An 18,430-nucleotide genomic window follows, 5' to 3' on the forward strand; every position below is an offset into this window, starting at 1 on the left:
CGGAAAACCATTTTCAGGGCTGCCGATAGTGGGATTCGAACCTACTATCTCCCGGATGCAAGCTCACAGCCGCGCGCCTCTACGCGCACGGCCAACTCGCCCGGTCTGAACCCAACTTATGGACAATGATGCTCTTTCGGATGGGACTCAATAAGTTGGAACTGGCCTATCGGCTCACAAAGAACACTTATAACAAAAAATGCCTATCACGCATTCTGAAACTGAAGCACTACACGTCAGTCATACGACCAGAAGCTCTGTATGCCATGGAGTGTCTTTCATTGAACCGAAGAGACCTGATGGAGAAACTGGAAGTCAGAGAGAGGACAATTCTTGAGATCTTAGAATCGGTAAAGGAAGACGAAGAATTTCGCAGACGGCAAAATTCCGAGCTCTACGAACACACAGAAATGCTCTCTGATTGTGCTAAGAAAAGGAGAGTAGCTTTCCATACCTACTGTATATAGTAAGACTGCCTTGCAAAAGACTGACCAATCTCCTGTTCATCTTCTGGAAGAACACGAAGATCGGTACCACTTGGCTGACAAACTGAGAAGGACATTGAAGAACTGGAAATGTCAGATCTTCAAGATAGGTGGTCTGCATGAAATACCCTGAAAGAAGTCCATGGATTTCAGGAAAGAAACCTGGACAGACGAAAGAAAGGAGTTACGCCGGCACAAAATGGGAGAATACTGGGCAAACATCAAAGCCCAACAGTTGAACAATCGTGGTCCAAAGTTGACCCACTCGAGCCAAGAAGAAGAATGATACTAACCACACCAACGGGACCTCCCGTTTTAACTAGAACTACAAGAACATGCTGTAACTTTCCGTTTCTAGAATCCCATATGCATTGTTCAGGATTCAAACCGCGCTAAGCTCGGAACAGAAAGAGTATCAATTCAAACAAGCTCGGCGTAGTCCATAGGAGACCACTTGAGTGATGTACGTTATTTCCTCGGCGACGGTCCGCCTGATATCTTCGTTAAAGACAGCTAGTGATGTGTACTTTGGCCAATCAGCATGTTTAAGAATCCATCGAGGGGGCGCCTCGACAGATTTTTGTGTCAACAAAGTAAGGATGATGGGAAAATGGTCACTGTCACAGAGATCATCGTGTGTATTCCACCGAAAAAGCGCAACCAACGTTCTGCTGCACAGAGTTACGTCTATGCGAGAATACGTGCCGTAACGTACACTAAAGTGAGTTCATTCCCCTGTGTTCAAAATACATAAATCCAGCTCTGTTACTAACCTTTCCAGCTATCGTCCCCATGGTCAAGGCGTGTCAGAGCCCCGCAAGAAGCTAGAAACACGTGGATTGCGTCTTGGTGATTGGCTGGACATTATGGAGAACGTGTAGCGTGAAATGGAAGGTATCCCAGGAAACCTCGGGCTCCGTCTGCAAACAAAATATAGTGATGTCCTTAAACGAAATCCGGGCTACGGCATCATGACAGTTATAAACAAATATTTGGCAGGTACTGATAATGTGGTCCGCCTCTGTGGTGTAGTGGTTAGCGTGATTAGCTGCAATCCCCGGAGGCCCGGGTTCGATTCCCGGCTCTGCCACGAAATTTGGAAAGTGGTACGAGGACTGGAACGGGTTCCACTCAGGAGGTCAACTGAGTAGAGGTGGGTTCGATTCCCACCTCCGCCATTCTCGAAGTGGTTCTCTGTGGTTTCCCCATTTCTCCTCCAGTCAAATGCCGGGATGGTACCTAACTTAAGACCACTGCCACTTCACCCAAAGTCTCACGCTCCAGAACACTGCCCTTGAGGCGGTAGAGGTGGGATCCCTTGCTGAGTCCGAGGGAAAAACCAACCCTGGAGGATAAACAGATGGTAAATAGTGGTGTTTTTAAAATTAGGAAAGATCATTTTTTTTCTATTTGCTTTACGTCGCACCAACACAGATAGGTCTTATGGCGACGATGGGATAGGAAAGGGCTACGACTGGGAAGGAAGCGGCCGTGGCCTTAATTAAGGTACAGCCCCAGCATTTGCCACGGAAAACCATCTTCAGGGCTACCGACAGTGGGGTTTGAACCCACTATCTCCCGGATGCAAGCTCACAGCTGCGCGCTCCTAACCGCACGGCCAACTCGCCCAGTAGGAAAGATCAGTATATGTGGATAAAATTGGAATTTAATAGGACAAACTGGGGCAAATATTCGTTTATAGAAGAGGAATTAGGGATTGGAATAATTTACCAAGGGAGATGTTCAATAGATTTCTCAATTTTTTTGCAATTATTGAAGAGAAGGCTAGGTAAACAACAGACAGGGAATCCGTCACCTAGGCGATCGCCCTAAGTGCAGATCAGTGGTGACTGATTGATTGAATGATTGATCTCGCCGGTTTGGGCTCAGGTCAGCCTGCGTTCTACTGTCTGAGCCATTCAGATGAGTACCTGGCTCAGACCGGTGATATTTGAAGGTGCTCAAATATGACAGCCTGGTGTCGGTAGATAGTATTACTGTGCTGCAGTAAATCATCGCAAGGTTGGTAACATTGTCCTAGGAGGAGTGTCCTCTTGACTTCTCAGCTGTTTGGAACACATTGTTTCTCTTTGTTTTTCTACGATATTAATAAATCACAAGTGGAGGTCTTTTGTCTTTGAAGAAGTCATTAGAAAAAGAAAAAAAAAAGCACATAGACGTTGAAGGTTGCCAAGACCTATTATTAATCATTCTGTAGCGGCTAACTTACGTTGAGTTGACACAAGTAAGGGGACAGTGGGTGGCGGATGACAGCAATTTGTGATCCGAACAGACGTGCTGGCACATTATTTTCTTGGTACTCTTCCAATCAGGTGGGGAAAATGACGTGCCACTGCATTCGGCTCACCCCGATATAAACAGGTCACGTGGTTTAAACATCCTCTCTCAATGTTGATGATGAGAAGAGGTGTTTTTTTTTCTTTTTTTCTTTTCGCAATCACGTTGCTATGCTGAATCAGCTGGAGGCAAACGCCAAAAGTAGCTACTGGAGTGCAAGAGAGAGAGAGGTGGGGGGAGGAGGCTGGGAAACAGAAGCAGTGCGTTGAAGTGCAGTGTAAAGCCGCCGGAGCATCTTGCCATAGCGGTACTTGAAGGCAAAAGAGGCACAGCTAAAATCAACACACATGACAGTGAACACCTAGAAAAAACACTTAGTCCGTCAAAGTTTCTCCAGTGAGAATCGAAACAAATTAATAGTAAAACAAGGCAAGTGAAATTGTACATAACACATTTATTTTTTCGGCCTAACCAAAGACTCAAACTCTGTGAAAAGAAAAGAAACTGTCAGGTAAAGACTGATAATATCACGCAAATCAGAACTGTTACATGGACTTCAATTCAGTGTTGTAAAACAGAAACAGTTACCAGCGCATTTCGAATTTATATAAAAAATTGTTTTGAATTACAAGATAAGCAGTTGAGTATTAATACCCCCTGCAATCAATGGTCAGTGCAACAAAATACATGATATTCCAGTGAACAAAGCGAAAGAAAAAAACATCAAGCAGGTAAAAGGCAGTTTTAAAAATACTGAAGTGGAAGTGAAATAAACCGGCAGATAAAGCTATCAAAATATAACTGGTGACTTAGTGAAACATTTAGAACAATATAGTGTAAATATCACATGGAATGTGCTACTAGTGAATGGTCTGAAAGTACAGTAGGTATAAGTATGGGAATTAAATAATATTGTTAGGAAAATTTAGAGAAATTCCTTCAGAACTTGTACGGTATATGAGACGAGCAATAAATCAATTGAAGTTTTACGGTCAGTATTGACTTCTCTTGTAATCGTACTTCGATCAACTGTTGTTCGTCTCGTTCGTTTGGTGGAGTCTTGTCAAAAAAGACGATGAAGGCAGCGGAGAAAGCAGCAACCACAATTCAAGCCAACTTCCGAGGGTACCGAGTTCGCAAGCAGTTACGGAGTACAAGCAAGAAGAATGGCCCACGCCGGAGGAGTAGCAGCCGATCGACTCAAACACCAACAATGCAATCAGCGCCTCCCACAGCGACGGCAGTGGATCAACCGGTGACGGCAGAAAGGGGCAGCGGTAGCGACCAAGAAGTTAATCAGAAAGAGATGGCTGTTATCAAAATACAAGCGGGAGTGCGGGGTTTTCTAGTGCGTAAGCGCAAACAAACAGAGAATGCGGCGGCGATCAAAATACAGGCACAATACCGTGCATTTCGTGAACGACAAAAAAACAATAAAAGGCTGCCTGGAAAGTGATGTCTTGATCAAAGTGTGTGGTATTTACATGCGTATAACTAACACGCTGTGTGACATTCTAAATTAGAGTTACAGAGAAAAACCTCAGTAGGACTTAACAATATCAAAACAGATTACAGATTTGACAATAGTAAAATGAATTGTTATTAAATAATTCTCTCAAATTATGGAAAACTCTGGCACAATAACACAAATTACTTCCCGTATTTCGGATATTTAAATACGTTATACAATGTTCTGTTTTTATTTGTGAATGAGCTTATTCGCAGATATTGTACCTCCGTATAAAACTTATCTGTAGATAACGTACCTACGAATAAAATGTTATTTTCAGACACCGTACTGACATGAAAGTTACCAGTATATGAAAAGAATAAATGTTTTATTGCGTAATTAAATTCTTGCAGTGAAAAATAATAATGATGTGTTAAATGTAAACGTGGTAAAGCGAAAAAAATAAGCAGGTAATGTGATCAAAATATTATTGGAGACTTTTAGTGAAACATTTAGAACAATACTATGATGCTACATCATTGCACTAAAATTCTTACAATAAAAAAGAGCCGATATTTTAAATGCATATTTGGTTTATGATCCATCACAATCAGGACAGCTACCCATTCATTAACAATGTTGGTGTATCAATTGAAAGTCATACTTTGTCTAAGTTATTTGGCTTTGTCAGTTATTGCTGATGATATGTAGGAGATAGGACTATTATTTGGGTCATCTTCACTTCGGTTGTTTTAATTCTTTCCTGTTAAACCGGGCTGAGTGGTTCAGACGGTTGAGGCGCTGGCCTTCTGACCCCAACTTGGCAGGTTCGATTCTGGCTCAGACCGGTGATATTTGAAGGTGCTCAAATATGACAGCCTGGTGTCGGTAGATTTACTGGCACGTAAAAGAACTCCTACGGGACAATATTCCGGCACATCGGCGTCTCTGAAAACCGTAAAAGTAGTTACTGGGACGTAAAGCAAGTAGCATTATTATTACTTTCCCGTTAAAAGGGTCTATCGAACAGCGGTTTTTCAATTAGATTTATTTATTTATTTATTTATTTATTTATTTATTTATTTATTTATTCATTCATTCATTCATTAATTATCGAGCTCGATAGCTGCAGTCGCTTAAATGCGGCCAGTGTCCAGTATTCGGGAGATAGTAGGTTCGAACCCCACTGTCGGCAGCCCTGAAGATGGTTTTCCGTGGTTTCCCATTTTCACACCAGGAAAATGCTGGGGCTGTACCTTAATTAAAGCCACGGCCGCTTCCTTCCCACTCCTAGGTCTTTCCTATCCCATCGTCGCCATAAGACGTGTCGGTGCGACGTAAAACAAATAGCATTTATTTATTTATTTATTTATTTATTTATTTATTGTGGAAGTTTGTTTGTATCTTCAGAGTACAGAGACTTGTAACTTAATAGCTCTTCGGTCAGTCTGTCGATCACACAAGCTAAATATTAATATTGCACTCTAATATACCTGTAAAAAACACGTTACTAAGCAAGGAATAATATTACGCACTTTAAACAAGTTAGGGCTCTACGTCCTCTACTACACTAAAACCACATTATATTTACAATTTCAAATTAAGTAACTAAACATTTAAAAATTAAATTCAATGAATAGAATTAAAACTAAAGTTAAATGTATGCATTTATGTATGTATGTAGGTAGGGTATTTTACCCGAAGGCTGGTTTGATCCTCCAAAGCTCCGCCAACAACTATCATAGATAGCCTAGGCGCCAATGAAAAGGCATACTAGGGAAATAAGTAATCAAATTATTTTACTTTGTTAACTGAAATTTAAAACTGAAGATAACATCAAAACAGAATACAAAAATTAAGATCATGAAATATAGATAATGTCAAATATTTAATAATAATAATAATAATAATAATAATAATAATAATAATGGTCCGCCTCTGTGGTGTAGTGGTTAGTGTGGTTGGCTGCCACCCTCAGAGGCCCGGCTTCGATTCCCGGCTCTGTCACGAAATTTCAAAAGTGGTACGAGGAGTGGAACGGGGTCCATTCAGCATCGGGAGGCCAATGTGTAGAGGAGGGTTCGATTCCCACTTCAGCCATCCTCGAAGTGGTTTTCCGTGGTTTCCCACTTCTCCTCCAGTCAAATGCCGGGATGGTACCTAACTTACGGTTACGGCCGGTTCCTTCCCTCTTCCTAGCCTATGCCTTCCAATTCCCCCCACCCCCCCAAAAGGGTCCTATTCAGTATAACAGGTGAGGCAGCGGGGCTAGGTACTGGTCCTCCTCCCCAGTTGTAACCCCGACCCAAAGTCTCACGCTCCAGAACACTGTCCTTGAGGCGGTAGAGTGGGATCCCTCGCTGAGTCCGAGGGAAAAAGCAACCTTGGAGGGTAAGAAAGAAAGAAAGAATAATAATAGTGCGTTTTTTACAGTTATGTTATAGTGTAATGTTTATGTTGAAATTGTGTGTTCGATAGACTGGAGAACTGTTAAGTAACATTTAACGGAGTCAAGAAGCAAGTATAAATATAATGAAAATAAAATTGCAGTGCGTGATTCCAGGAAATTCTAAGAATTGCGGTACTAATCAAAAGTAGCAGAGACTTGCGGTATTCCACACATTGTACTACTCAGAGGTTATGAAATTCGACATATAATACAGACCTATTGCGGCGCCATTTACAGGCAACGCAAACCTATGGTGTTCATCACATAAGAGTACTAACCACAGGGACCTTCCACTATCCCGTGGTGTTCCTCATATAGTGGGTACTAATCATAGGCAAAGCAGAACCACGGTAGCTATCATCCCATGGTCCTGCTCGTATGGTGGTACTAATCACAGGTATTGCAAAAGCCGACTGCACGGTACTCCTGTGTGCTACTAATCACAAACCTATTTGGTACCTAAACTAATCACAGGTATTGCAAAAGCCGACTGCACGGTGCTCCTGTGTGCTACTAATCACAAACCTATTTGGTACCTATAGTGGTACTACGAGCAAGTAAAAGCGACCCATGATGCTCTCCGCGTGTTGGTACTAATCACAGGCAGGCAGGGGATACCGTGGGTGTATTCTTCGTCGGCGTCCCCCACCCACAGAGGGTGTGTGTTTGGTCCGCGAGAGGTATTTTATTTCCCTCAAGTCCGCCGGCAAGCCAGTTAGGACCCCCCTATCCGCCACCTGGGAGTATCACCTCTCCCCCCCCCCCCCCTTCCTTCTGCGCCAGAGTAACAGGTTCGTGGAATGGGGAGATAAAGGCAAAGTTAGGAATGAACTTCACTGGTGAAGATGTCCGCAAAAACAGGCTTTGGAGGTTAATTTACGCGAAGTAACTGTACAAATTTAATGTTCGCCTTTTTATCGAAACATGTCGAACATAATATAGTTGTTAGTTTAATTTAAGATCGGGCCTGCCTCCTGACGGAAGTTGAGGGGCCGCGGTATGCAAAGGTAGCATAGTCATTAGTTTTTTAATGAAAGGCTGGAATGAATGATTTGACGATGCATTAACTGTCTCCTTATAATCAGTATATCTTAACTTCAGAGTCAGAATGCTTAGATGAATATAAAGTACGAGATGACCCTACAGATCTTTATATGAGGGTGCATTTGTTTAGTTTTGTAGTTTATTGGTCCGCCTCTGTGGTGTAGTGGTTAGTGTGACTAGCTGCCAGCCCCGGAGGCCCGAGTTCGATTCCCGGCTCTGCCACGAAATTTGAAAAGTGGTACGAGGGCTGGAACGGGGTCCTCTCAGCCTAGGGAGGTCAGCTGAGCAGAGGTGGGTTTGATTCCCACCACAGCCATCCTGGAAGTGGTTTTCCGTGGTTTCCCACTTCTCCTCCAGGCAAATGCCGGGATGGTACCTAACTTAAGGCCACGGCCGCTTCCTTTTTTCTTCCTTGCCTATCCTTTCCAATCTTCCCATCCGCCACCAAGGCTGCTGTTCAGCATAACAGGTGAGGCCGCCTGGGCGAGGTACTGGTCATTCTCCTCAGTTGTATCCAGGACACAATGTCTCAGGCTCCAGGACAGTAGAGGTGGGATCCCTCGCTGAGTCCGAGGGAAAAACTAACCTTGGAGCGTCAACAGATTAAGAAAGAATGTTTTAGTGGGGTGACATGAATATATATGTAACTCTTTATAATCGGAACAGTGATTTATGAATGACTGATCCTTTATTAGCGATTATAAGATAATGTGAACAGTGTAATTATTTGAGAGTTATTATCGACAACAAAAAATTTCGACCTTGATATTGGATAAGGAACATGATTAGTTGTAGAAGTCTGTTAGACTTTAAAATCCTTAAATGAAATGAAATGGCGTATGGCATTTAGGACATGTTCGGCTCGCCAGGTGCAGGTCTGACGCCCGTAGGCGACCTGTGCGTCAATTCTTCGATGATCTGAGTTCAGACCAGTTAGTACGAAAGGACCAAATATCTGAAATATTGTTTAACAGGCTACTATTTTGACAGAAAAGTGTGTTGGATTTAGAATTCAAAAATGTACTAATTTTACAAATAGTATTGAAAATGTTAGTTGTACGGTTGCAAAATAAAAATAAATAAAAAAGAACTAATTTCACAAGTCGAAATCGAATTTGTAATGAAATATTAGTCGGTTTTTAAGATATCTGGTTCTCCAAGAAATGAATTTAATTCAGTATATATACCAACATTATTATTTATTGTATTAAATGTGGAATGCATATGAAAGGAAGTTTTTTTCGCAAAACTCTCCGATGAGAGAAACCTCTGAGGGTGAACCCAGGGTAAGAAAGGGAAAGGGGGTAATCCCCGGGTCCACCGCCCAGAGGTTTTTTCACACACGCATTCACACAGGCCAATGAAGAAGGTTATACAACGGCGATTTCCATGAAAGATACATGGCCGATATATCCGACACGGAAATCTAGAGATTCGAACCTCAGAAGTTCTCGCCTCCCAGTCGTATAACCAACACCTAAACCACTCGGCCAAAGTGGCTAGGCACTGGGACAGGCGAAGCACTGGTACTTACCGTGCAACTGGCGTCATAGTTCGTAGTAGCGCTACAAGAGGGCGCGCTATGTATTTCTCCGCGTAGAATACAGTTCCGAAATGTGGTAGGCTAGATGTTATAAGTCATGTGAAAGTAGTTGTTCCCTTGAGAATGCTAAGTGGCAACAACATTTTCTTTCTTAATCCTTTTACCCTCCAGGGTTGGTTTTTCCCTCGGACTCAGCGAGAGATCGCACATCACCTGCTATGCTGAACCGAGGTATTGTGGGGGATGGAAAGATTGGAAGGGATAGACTACAGTGACTCTATATGTACAGTGTGGCCAAGGCCAGTCCAGCCGCCATGTTTTTGCCAAGTACTCAATCAGCTGATAGATGAAGTAGAGTGATATTATTATTATTATTTCAGTAAAGAATAGACTAGGTCGATGTTTTAAGATGTTATTTATTTTGCTTATGCTGTATGTATATAGGCCTATCAGTACTTGTTATATTCAGAGTCTGACTACTTGACGTAAGACTTCAAAATTTAGAGTAATACGTGGTATAGACCTACAAGTTTTAATTATTATTGAAGAGGTTAGAAATTCTGTGTTGGTAGCTAGGCCTATCATAACATTTATATTATAATACATGTGGCATAAAATAGTATAATCATTGTCTTGAATAATGTATGTGATGACTAGGGCCCGGATTTTTTAAAAATGCATATGCGCATATGCAAATGCATATTTCGAACGTTACTGCATATTTTGAGCGTTAGTGTATATACGGACATATTTTTCTCTTATGTGTGCTCGATTACCTAAGATTTCTGAACAAAATGAAAAATTGAATAACCTTTGTATGTTGTACATCCTTTGACAACATGAGAAGCCTTCCCTGATAAAGGAAAACGCTTTCAGTCTCGCAATACAAGCTGGTAGACGGATAATGACGCTTTTCGCAATAGCTATTTCCTTCTTTCTGACATTACTCTTTCCTCCTCCTTACAGTAGCCTCCCGAGATTTGCTTAAACAAGTGCGTTCATCTGTTAACTTGCTCTTCGTCTGCTGCAGTATTTCACCTGATCAAACTGTAAAAATGCCTAAATTTTTACCAGAAGAATTTTCTGAGCAGTCAGTGTCAATATTCAAGTATTACCCATCTACGTCCGTCGACGTAGATCGATAATTTTCAGCGTAAATTAATTCTGGCCGACAACAGAAAGTTATTGACTCCTGAAAACATTGAAAAACTGTTGGAACTTACTGACATGCATCATTTTCCAAGGAATTAAACATGTTTATCAATTTAACACAGAGTTAAAATTAAATAATGCGTCTGGTAATTGTATTTTATTTTATTTTTAGTGCATATTTTCGTGCATATTTAAAACATTTTTAGTGCATATGAGCATGCATAATTTCGGAGTTTTTAGTGCATACGAATCCGGGCCTTAGTGATGACTGTAAAGTTAGCCTACATTTTTTTTCTATTTCCTTTACGTCGCACCGACACAGGTAGATCGTATGGCGACGATGGGACAGGAAAGGCCTAAGAATACGAAGGAAGCGGCCGTGGCCTTATTTAAGGTACAGCCCCAGCATTTTGCCTGGTTTGAAAATGGGAAACCACGGAAACCATCATCAGGGCTGCCGACAGTGAGGTTCGAACCCACTATCTCCCGGATGCACGCTCACATCTGCGCGCCCCTAACCGTACGGCCAACTCGCCCGATCATTTAAATGTAAAAAAGTAACATTACCATACATCAGGTTACATGGTTTTACATATCAGAATGTACAACGCAGTATCATAAAACTATACGTAAAAATGTACTTTTTATATATGACTTATCTGTATGTATATAATCTGAACACACGCAGAAGATAGAAAATAATATGACTAGTTAACCGATGGGTAGACAAAATTGTATTACCTACCTCCATATTTATGTTAACGTAATATAAGTTAGCATAATATACTGTACCATTTTACTCGTCGTACTAATAGTAATAATAGAGAAAACCTGCTACTCTTTAGTGGCGAAAACAAGCAACTGCCATGGTCCCCGGGTTATGTATAGTGCTCCTTTAATGATCGCTACGGTTTGATCCACGTAACGAGGAATTAAATGTTAGTATCACTATACAACAGGCCTATCGTTTGAGAAAATACTACGTGTTGCTCGGTGAAAACAAGCAGTTTTCCTGGTCCCGGTGTACTTCTGTTCAGGACTCAATTATCGACCACCCGCTGTTCGATTTCAGTGATGTGCGACTAATTCTGTGCCCCGGTTCGGTTAGTACTGGTAGATATCCGCTGTATTTTAAACATTCTGTTTACTACTATAGGTTTTGCTAATGCATTGCTATCACTTATCAATACCTCCTTCTTTTTTTACCGCTCTTTCCACAACTATGGGGTTGTGGGTGGGAACTGTGTCATGTAGCTTTGGTCCCGTTTAACAGCCGGATGCTATTCCTGACACAAATCGTATATGGAGTGATGTAATCACTATTGCGTGTTTCTGTGGTAATTTGTAGTGTGGTATGTTGTCTGAGTATGAAGAGGAGAGTGTTGGGACAAACGCAAACACCCAGTCCCCAAGCTCGAGCTATTAAAATACCCCACCCGGCCGGCAATCGAACCCGGGACACACTGAACCGAAGGGCAGTGTGCTGACCATTCAACCACGGAGTCAGACTATTATTGTTATCATTATAATGCATGGGAAAACTCAACTTGATGCTAGGCGGCACTAATAACCAACCACGTCCTTCAACAGATGAATAGCCATAAAAGTTTGAATGATCGGGAGTGACCTTTCCTGTAAGTTTTGTTAAGTACAGGTTTCAGATAAAACAGATATTTTCGGGGATACTTGAACATTTGTGAAAAATAATATAATCGTGAAAATCTGTTATTTTCCTTACACGATAAAATCGCACAAAACGTAACATGTTGGAAATTATATGCTAAACAACTTTCATTATGTACAGGTTTTCGATACGGCGAATATTAACGGAGAAATCTGACATTTACTATCCTGGACTCTATAAAATTACTAACCCATTTTGTTATTATTGTTACCATTATAATGCATGAAACAACTCTACTCGTTGTTGGGAGCGTCTTATAACGTGCTGAAAATAAGCAATGGCCTAATTTCATTTTTAAAACCTATCCTGATCTGTTTCTGCAACCATAAGCATAACAGCCTGGCGTAATTTTATTCAAAACTCAGACCTCAGAAATACGTAAATTCACACGCATTTCTTAACTAATAATACTAAATAATCTTCCGTGTTTAATAAGAACATATTTTCGGTGTATTAAGGTTAAAACAGGTAGCCTGCACTTCGCTGAAATTGCATAAAGAGTGATCTTACCCTGTGCTGAAAACACGTTTAAATCAGCTGACGGGACATTTGGCAAAAACATGGCGGAGCCAATCAGAATGAAGCACTCGTTGGCCACACTGTACATATAGAGTCACTGTAGGATAGACAAGGAAGACGGAAGGAAGTGGTCGTGGCCGTAAGTTAGGTACCATTCCGGCATTTGCCTGGAGGAGAAGTGGGGAAACCACGTAAAAGCGCTTCGAGGATGGCTGAGGAGGGAATCGAACCCCCCTCTACTCAGATGAGCTACCTAGGCTGAGTGGATCCCATTCCAGCCCTCGTACCACGTTTCAAATTTCGTGGCAGAGCCGGGAATCGAACTCGGGTTCCCCTTCGGGGGTGACAGCTAATCACAATAACCACTACACCACAGAGGCGGACAACGAAACATTATCTATCTTTATGAATTTCACAAATAATGTTGTCCTGAAATCTGTGTATGCACAATAATACTTGGAAACATTTTATTTATTATAATATAATAATAACCCGCCAGGATTGGTTTTTCTCCCCGTACTCAGCGAGGTTTCCACGTCTACCGCCTCAAGGGCAGTGTTCGGGAGGGTGCGTGCGAGCGTGCGTGGTGGTGGTGGTGATGATCATTGTTTTAAGAGGAAGTATACAGGGCAACCATCCTCTACTAACACTAACAATGGAAGAGATTCGAAAATAGGCCTTCTAGACTATTTTAAGTTCGCTATCTGAAGTACAGCCTAACAAGTTACCAAGGATGTATTTTCAAATTATTTGACGTTATTTAAGAAACGACTGGCTAAACAGCTGATAGGCAATCTGCCATCTGGGTGACTGCCCTAAATGCAGGTATGTGGTGATTGGTAGGAATTGTAATTATCGAAATATTCAATATCATTAGAATCACATCTACGGTATGTAGCAATTGTATGTAGCATTAATTTTGAGTATTTAAAGCCGCTTATAAAGACGGGACTAAGGGTGATGGTGGTGGTGGTGATTATTGTTTTAAGAGGAAGTGCAACTTGGCAACCAACCTCAGAGAGAAAAAACGGAAGGGATCCGACATTTCATAAAATGAAGGTATCAGCCCAAGAAAATTAAGGGCCACGAAGGGCGTGAAAATAAAATACTCCCTAGGCCTCAAATGCTCTAATACCGTCGAGGTCGGAAAAGAACAAGAGTTAACCAAGAAAGATCGGGCAGGATACATGAAAGTGAGGAGCCTAGCACAAGTACGTGGAAGCCATGCCAGGACTCAGCTATGGGTGCGGAGCTGTGACCTTGTATGCGGGATATGGTAGGTTCGAACTCCTCTGTCGGCAGCCCTGAAGATGGTTTTCCGTGGTTTCCCATTTTTTGATATTTGCTTTACGTCGCACCGACACAGATAGGTCTTACGGCGACGATGGGATAGGAAAGGGCTAGGAGTTGGAAGGAAGCGGCCGTGGACTTAAGGCACAGCCCCAGCATTTGCCTGGTGTGAAAATGGGAAACCACGGAAAACCATCTTCAGGGCTGCCAACAGCCGCATTCGAACCCACTATCTCCCGGATGCAAGCTCACAGCCGCGCGCCTCTAACCGCACGGCCAACTCGCCCCGTCAGCCGTTTTGTAGTAATGCGCGTACATACATACATATTATCGGCACACTTTATCTTGGTGCATTTACACCCTAGTGCTGAATCGGTCGACCTCAGCAATCTGAGATTCGTACTGGCAACCTTTGAAACGCAAACTATGAATCGCTTAAGCTTCGTTGTGCGACATCTGGCGTACACTTTACGTACTAGTGCTGTCATTGTTTACACAGCAAAGCCAAACTATAGAATTTATGCTAGGAACATGATTCACATCGAGAAATGTTATATAATGTTATATAATGTGTATGTGACATAGCTGTTGGCTTAAGATAATAACGGTTTAGAAACTTCATATCGATCGATCATATTCTCAATTCAATTCAGATTTCATTTTCATACATTTGGCAGCACTATCGGAACCGGGACAGCTCCCTCCTTACTCCTCACCCCCGTACACAAATGCACCAAGATAAAGTGTGCCGATAATACAGACAGACAGAAATCACGGACAATTAAAAAGTGTATTTCCTTGTTACTGTGGACACGACCGATACAGAAAGAGCACCCTTTTTAAATTCTGAACAATGTACAGACAAAACTCTTATTTTATATACAAGATAAGAAGAAAGTTAAAAGTAGAACTCGCCATCAGCACGGAGAAATGAGTGAAACTCGTAACAGTTAAATTCTTGTTATGATTTTCGTCTTCCATAAATGTCTCCTGCCCTCATTCGAAGAAAATGAGAATATTGGTGTATAGTCACTTGTATAGTTGGATTTTAGTCGTGGTGCACACAACTTCTTGGCATTGTGACAATTTATTTCAATTCCCAACACATTGCATTTCCACAAAAACGTGCTATACAGTGACAATTCAATGAACAAATTCCAAGAGAAGCATTATGTCCCTTGTACATCACTCACGACGTGAAAACAACACACTAACGTAAACTATACGGTCTCAATAAAAGGTGTTTACGTAAACCCTGAAGTGAAATATATACAGAATATGCATGGAATATACTTAAAACTAAAAGGTCTCTCTTTCAACAGCTACAATTATCCAAAGAATGTTCTCGATCACTATGTATTACATTCGCAATTACAATTCAAAACATTCATTCAGCCGCCCTAATAGATCAGCTGATCAGCTTTGCGCACTTTCTACAGTACGGCCTGTACATCACGAAGGCAGTGACAGCATCTATAGATGATGGTTGATAGGGACAAGGAAAAGATAAAAAGAGAAGCCTGTCTCATATACAGAAGGAAATACGTGTAAAAACACAGTTAACAGGTACGATGGGCCTGGGAGTGAAGCAGATAGTGGGGGGGGGGGGGGGGGGAAGCGAGCGACAGACGAATCGAATGAGTTGTGACAGTCGGCCGTGGTTATGAATGTTATGAAGTGTGTGAAGTACTTGAACTACCAGTTCATTGAAATTGAGTTATTAGTTCACACTTCATAGGAGTAAAGCGTTCATTTTGAACGACTCATTCACGAGCTACCCATCACTACTTCTCTAGCTAAACATCAAATTTTTATACACGTAAACAAAAGAAAACAGGCTATGATAAAAGCCGCATCTCTTCAAGCAACCATGTTAAGTACACAAATACAAACACATACTGTACTAACAAATGACTGTATCAATCCTTATGTCACAACCTATGCAGCCGTAGGTTTCAACCATTACTTGTAGATATTTTTGTTACTACTAATGGCGTTAGGCCTCGGAAAACCATGCGGCAAAACTTGTAGATCAAAACAGGGCAACTGGAGCTCGTCACGTGCACAGACCAGAGTCAGCAACTTGGAACACCCATGCTTTAGTGTCGGTTAGTTTTTTAGTGCGGAGTCAAATACTAAATTATTTTAAATTATATAATCACGTCGTACTTCCATTTAATTGTAATATATGTGTAATATTCTTCCTTTGGTGAAAGTTTTATAACAGCGTACTGAATCAAAATCTCAAAAAACTATTTACTTTTCTGTCTAAATTCGCTCAGAGAGCATAAAAACATATATATCCCGCCCTACCCACCCCGTCCGCTATATCCCACAAATCCAGGTACTTTTTGTTGTCTGTTCATTTGTGTCCCCCCTACTTTTAATTCCCAATCGCACTACTGTCAAGTATGGCATTTAAAGCATTAATGAATTCTGAAAATAAACTTAAAGGAAATACGTATTCGAGCAACCAAGTTAAGGAGAGTGACAGGAAATTCAACAAAGCAGAGCTTACCTTATTTGACGGGAAAAGAACATAATATGGCACGATCAGGAAACAAGCTGAGCTGGACGCGAGTCATGTCCCGATCAAATTTATTTTTGTCACTATGAGAACGAGCCATTGCACTCTTCGGAATCATAAGGAAATCTACAGTTAAATGAACGAATTTAAATGCCACACGTTTGACACCGAGTATGAATTAAATCAACGTAAACACTATTAAAATTAACACAGCCCTACAGCAATCGAACTAATTAAACGGAATAGCATGCACTTTCCTTGTCTTTAAACCGCACTACAGGACTGATAAACTTAACATGCAAGTACAACAACTGCGCCATGTGACCAGGAGAGGGTAAAACTAGCGCCTGGGGACAGATCGCACTATGAACAAAACACGAAACACGCATGCGCAATTGCATGGTCTACCACTAGCTGAACGAGACAGCGGCTAATGTAACTGTTGGAGTTAACAAGTGCTGTTATCGTAAAGTGACTATCGTTATTCGATGGTTTTATTTCGTTCTGAGCGTTTCTTTTCTTTATTTCGTTGTTGTTGTTGTTGTTCCGTTCTGTTTCATTTTGTGTGATTTTGTGAATAAGAAAATAGGCATTATGCCTATTGCCTACTCTTGCTCTGAGTGTGGTCGTGTGTACGAAGCAAGAACTACTTTGCGGAGGCATGTAAATCAGAAACATACTAATGGAAACCTCAGGGTAGTCGGTTTCATACGTGCAGTGTTGCCAACCCAGAAATATCCGCTAAATTCCGCTAGGTTTCGAATTAAATCAAAATAGCATATACCAGCTTTTTTTAATAGAGGAAATTAACTCCATACTCACCAGTTTTAGAACAGGGCGTCATCGTCTTCTCCTTTCCTGTGGTTTCATATGAAGCCATGGTACCAATCTGATGCAAATTTATGATCACTGCAACACTTGTTCCCTCGTTTCAATCCTGCTCGTATCGTAAAAAAAAAATAGCGGTAGACATTCAAGATTTTTTACCTAACGTAATTGACTGAGATCTCTTTCAACAACAGCACTTGACCAAACTCCTAACTCTGTCAGAGTAGCCAAAGAAACTTTCCGTCGACTTTGCAGCTCACCATCAAAAGCACATGAGGAAATTTTAATATCTATTTCGAAAGTTTTTTCACTTTCAACACAGTTTTCATTGTTTTCAAGATATATTTAAGGAAATTTATGTTTACTAATATCTACTCTCAAGATATCACCGTAGTATCTCGGAACAATTCTTCTGGCGATATGGTCAGCAGAGTTCGACTGGAATAATTTATTGATTCACCAAAGTTTTGACAAAAAGGGTTTCAGAAAAACAAGATAAAGTTTACTGATATCAAAGTTTGGCAGTGAAACACTTTTCATATTACTTTCTTACTTGAAAATGCGTTATTGACTCAAGCAATTGGGAAAGGATACGATTTCTTGCGACTTGAAAAAACAACCATCTTGTGTTACTTTGCTGCACCTTTCCTTTAGGTATAGAAACACTGTAACCGGGCGAGTTGGCCGTGCGGTTAGGAGCGCGCGCAGGCTGTGAGCTCGCATCTGGGAGATAGTAGGTTCGAACCTCACTGACGGCAGCCCTGAAAATGGTTTTCCGTGGTTTCCCATTTTCACACCAGGCGAATGCTGGAGCTGTACCTTAATTAAGGCCACGGCCGCTTCCTTCCCATTCCTGGGCCTTTCCTGTCCCATCGTCGCCATAACACCTGTCTGTGTCGGTGCGACGTAAAACAAATAGCAAAAAGAAACACGGTATCAAATACGACACACCCAGCTCATCACGATTTCAGTGACGATTGTAGCAGCAAATAGTGATTGTAAGTTCTGTTCAGCAAGTACCGGTATATTAAGTTCTATATTACTGTTTCTCCTTAAGCTAAAATATGATATTGTTACCGCTGGAAACCGTTAACAGAAGTTTGAAAAATCCGTCAAAAATTCCGCTGTCCGCTGAAAGAAAATTTGATCCGCTGTTCCATT

The 18,430-nt window shown here is 41.4% G+C and overlaps 2 protein-coding genes across 2 annotated transcripts in view; one reads left to right on the top strand and one right to left on the bottom strand.

Annotated features, from left to right (window-relative positions):
• Positions 1 to 18,430, bottom strand: part of Dph5 (diphthine methyl ester synthase) — a 306,310-nt gene that overhangs the window by 194,624 nt on the left and 93,256 nt on the right. Inside the window, exon 5 of the transcript XR_011018859.1 lies at positions 1,259 to 1,405. The gene's annotated coding sequence lies outside the window, so the exon portion shown is untranslated. The remainder of the gene's footprint in view (positions 1 to 1,258; positions 1,406 to 18,430) is intronic.
• LOC137502815 (abnormal spindle-like microcephaly-associated protein homolog) lies at positions 3,000 to 4,850 on the top strand. Its single transcript, XM_068229831.1, has one exon. It carries the CDS (start codon positions 3,859 to 3,861, stop codon positions 4,237 to 4,239), a length of 381 nt encoding a protein of 126 aa, XP_068085932.1. The 5' UTR covers positions 3,000 to 3,858; the 3' UTR covers positions 4,240 to 4,850.

This window comes from Anabrus simplex, chromosome 12 (assembly GCF_040414725.1).
Source record: "Anabrus simplex isolate iqAnaSimp1 chromosome 12, ASM4041472v1, whole genome shotgun sequence".
NCBI classification, from domain to species: domain Eukaryota; kingdom Metazoa; phylum Arthropoda; class Insecta; order Orthoptera; family Tettigoniidae; genus Anabrus; species Anabrus simplex.

Bases quoted from the DNA above. Each gene is read 5' to 3' on its own strand.
- LOC137502815 (XM_068229831.1), top strand. From the start codon at position 3,859: ATGAAGGCAGCGGAGAAAGCAGCAACCACAATTCAAGCCAACTTCCGA.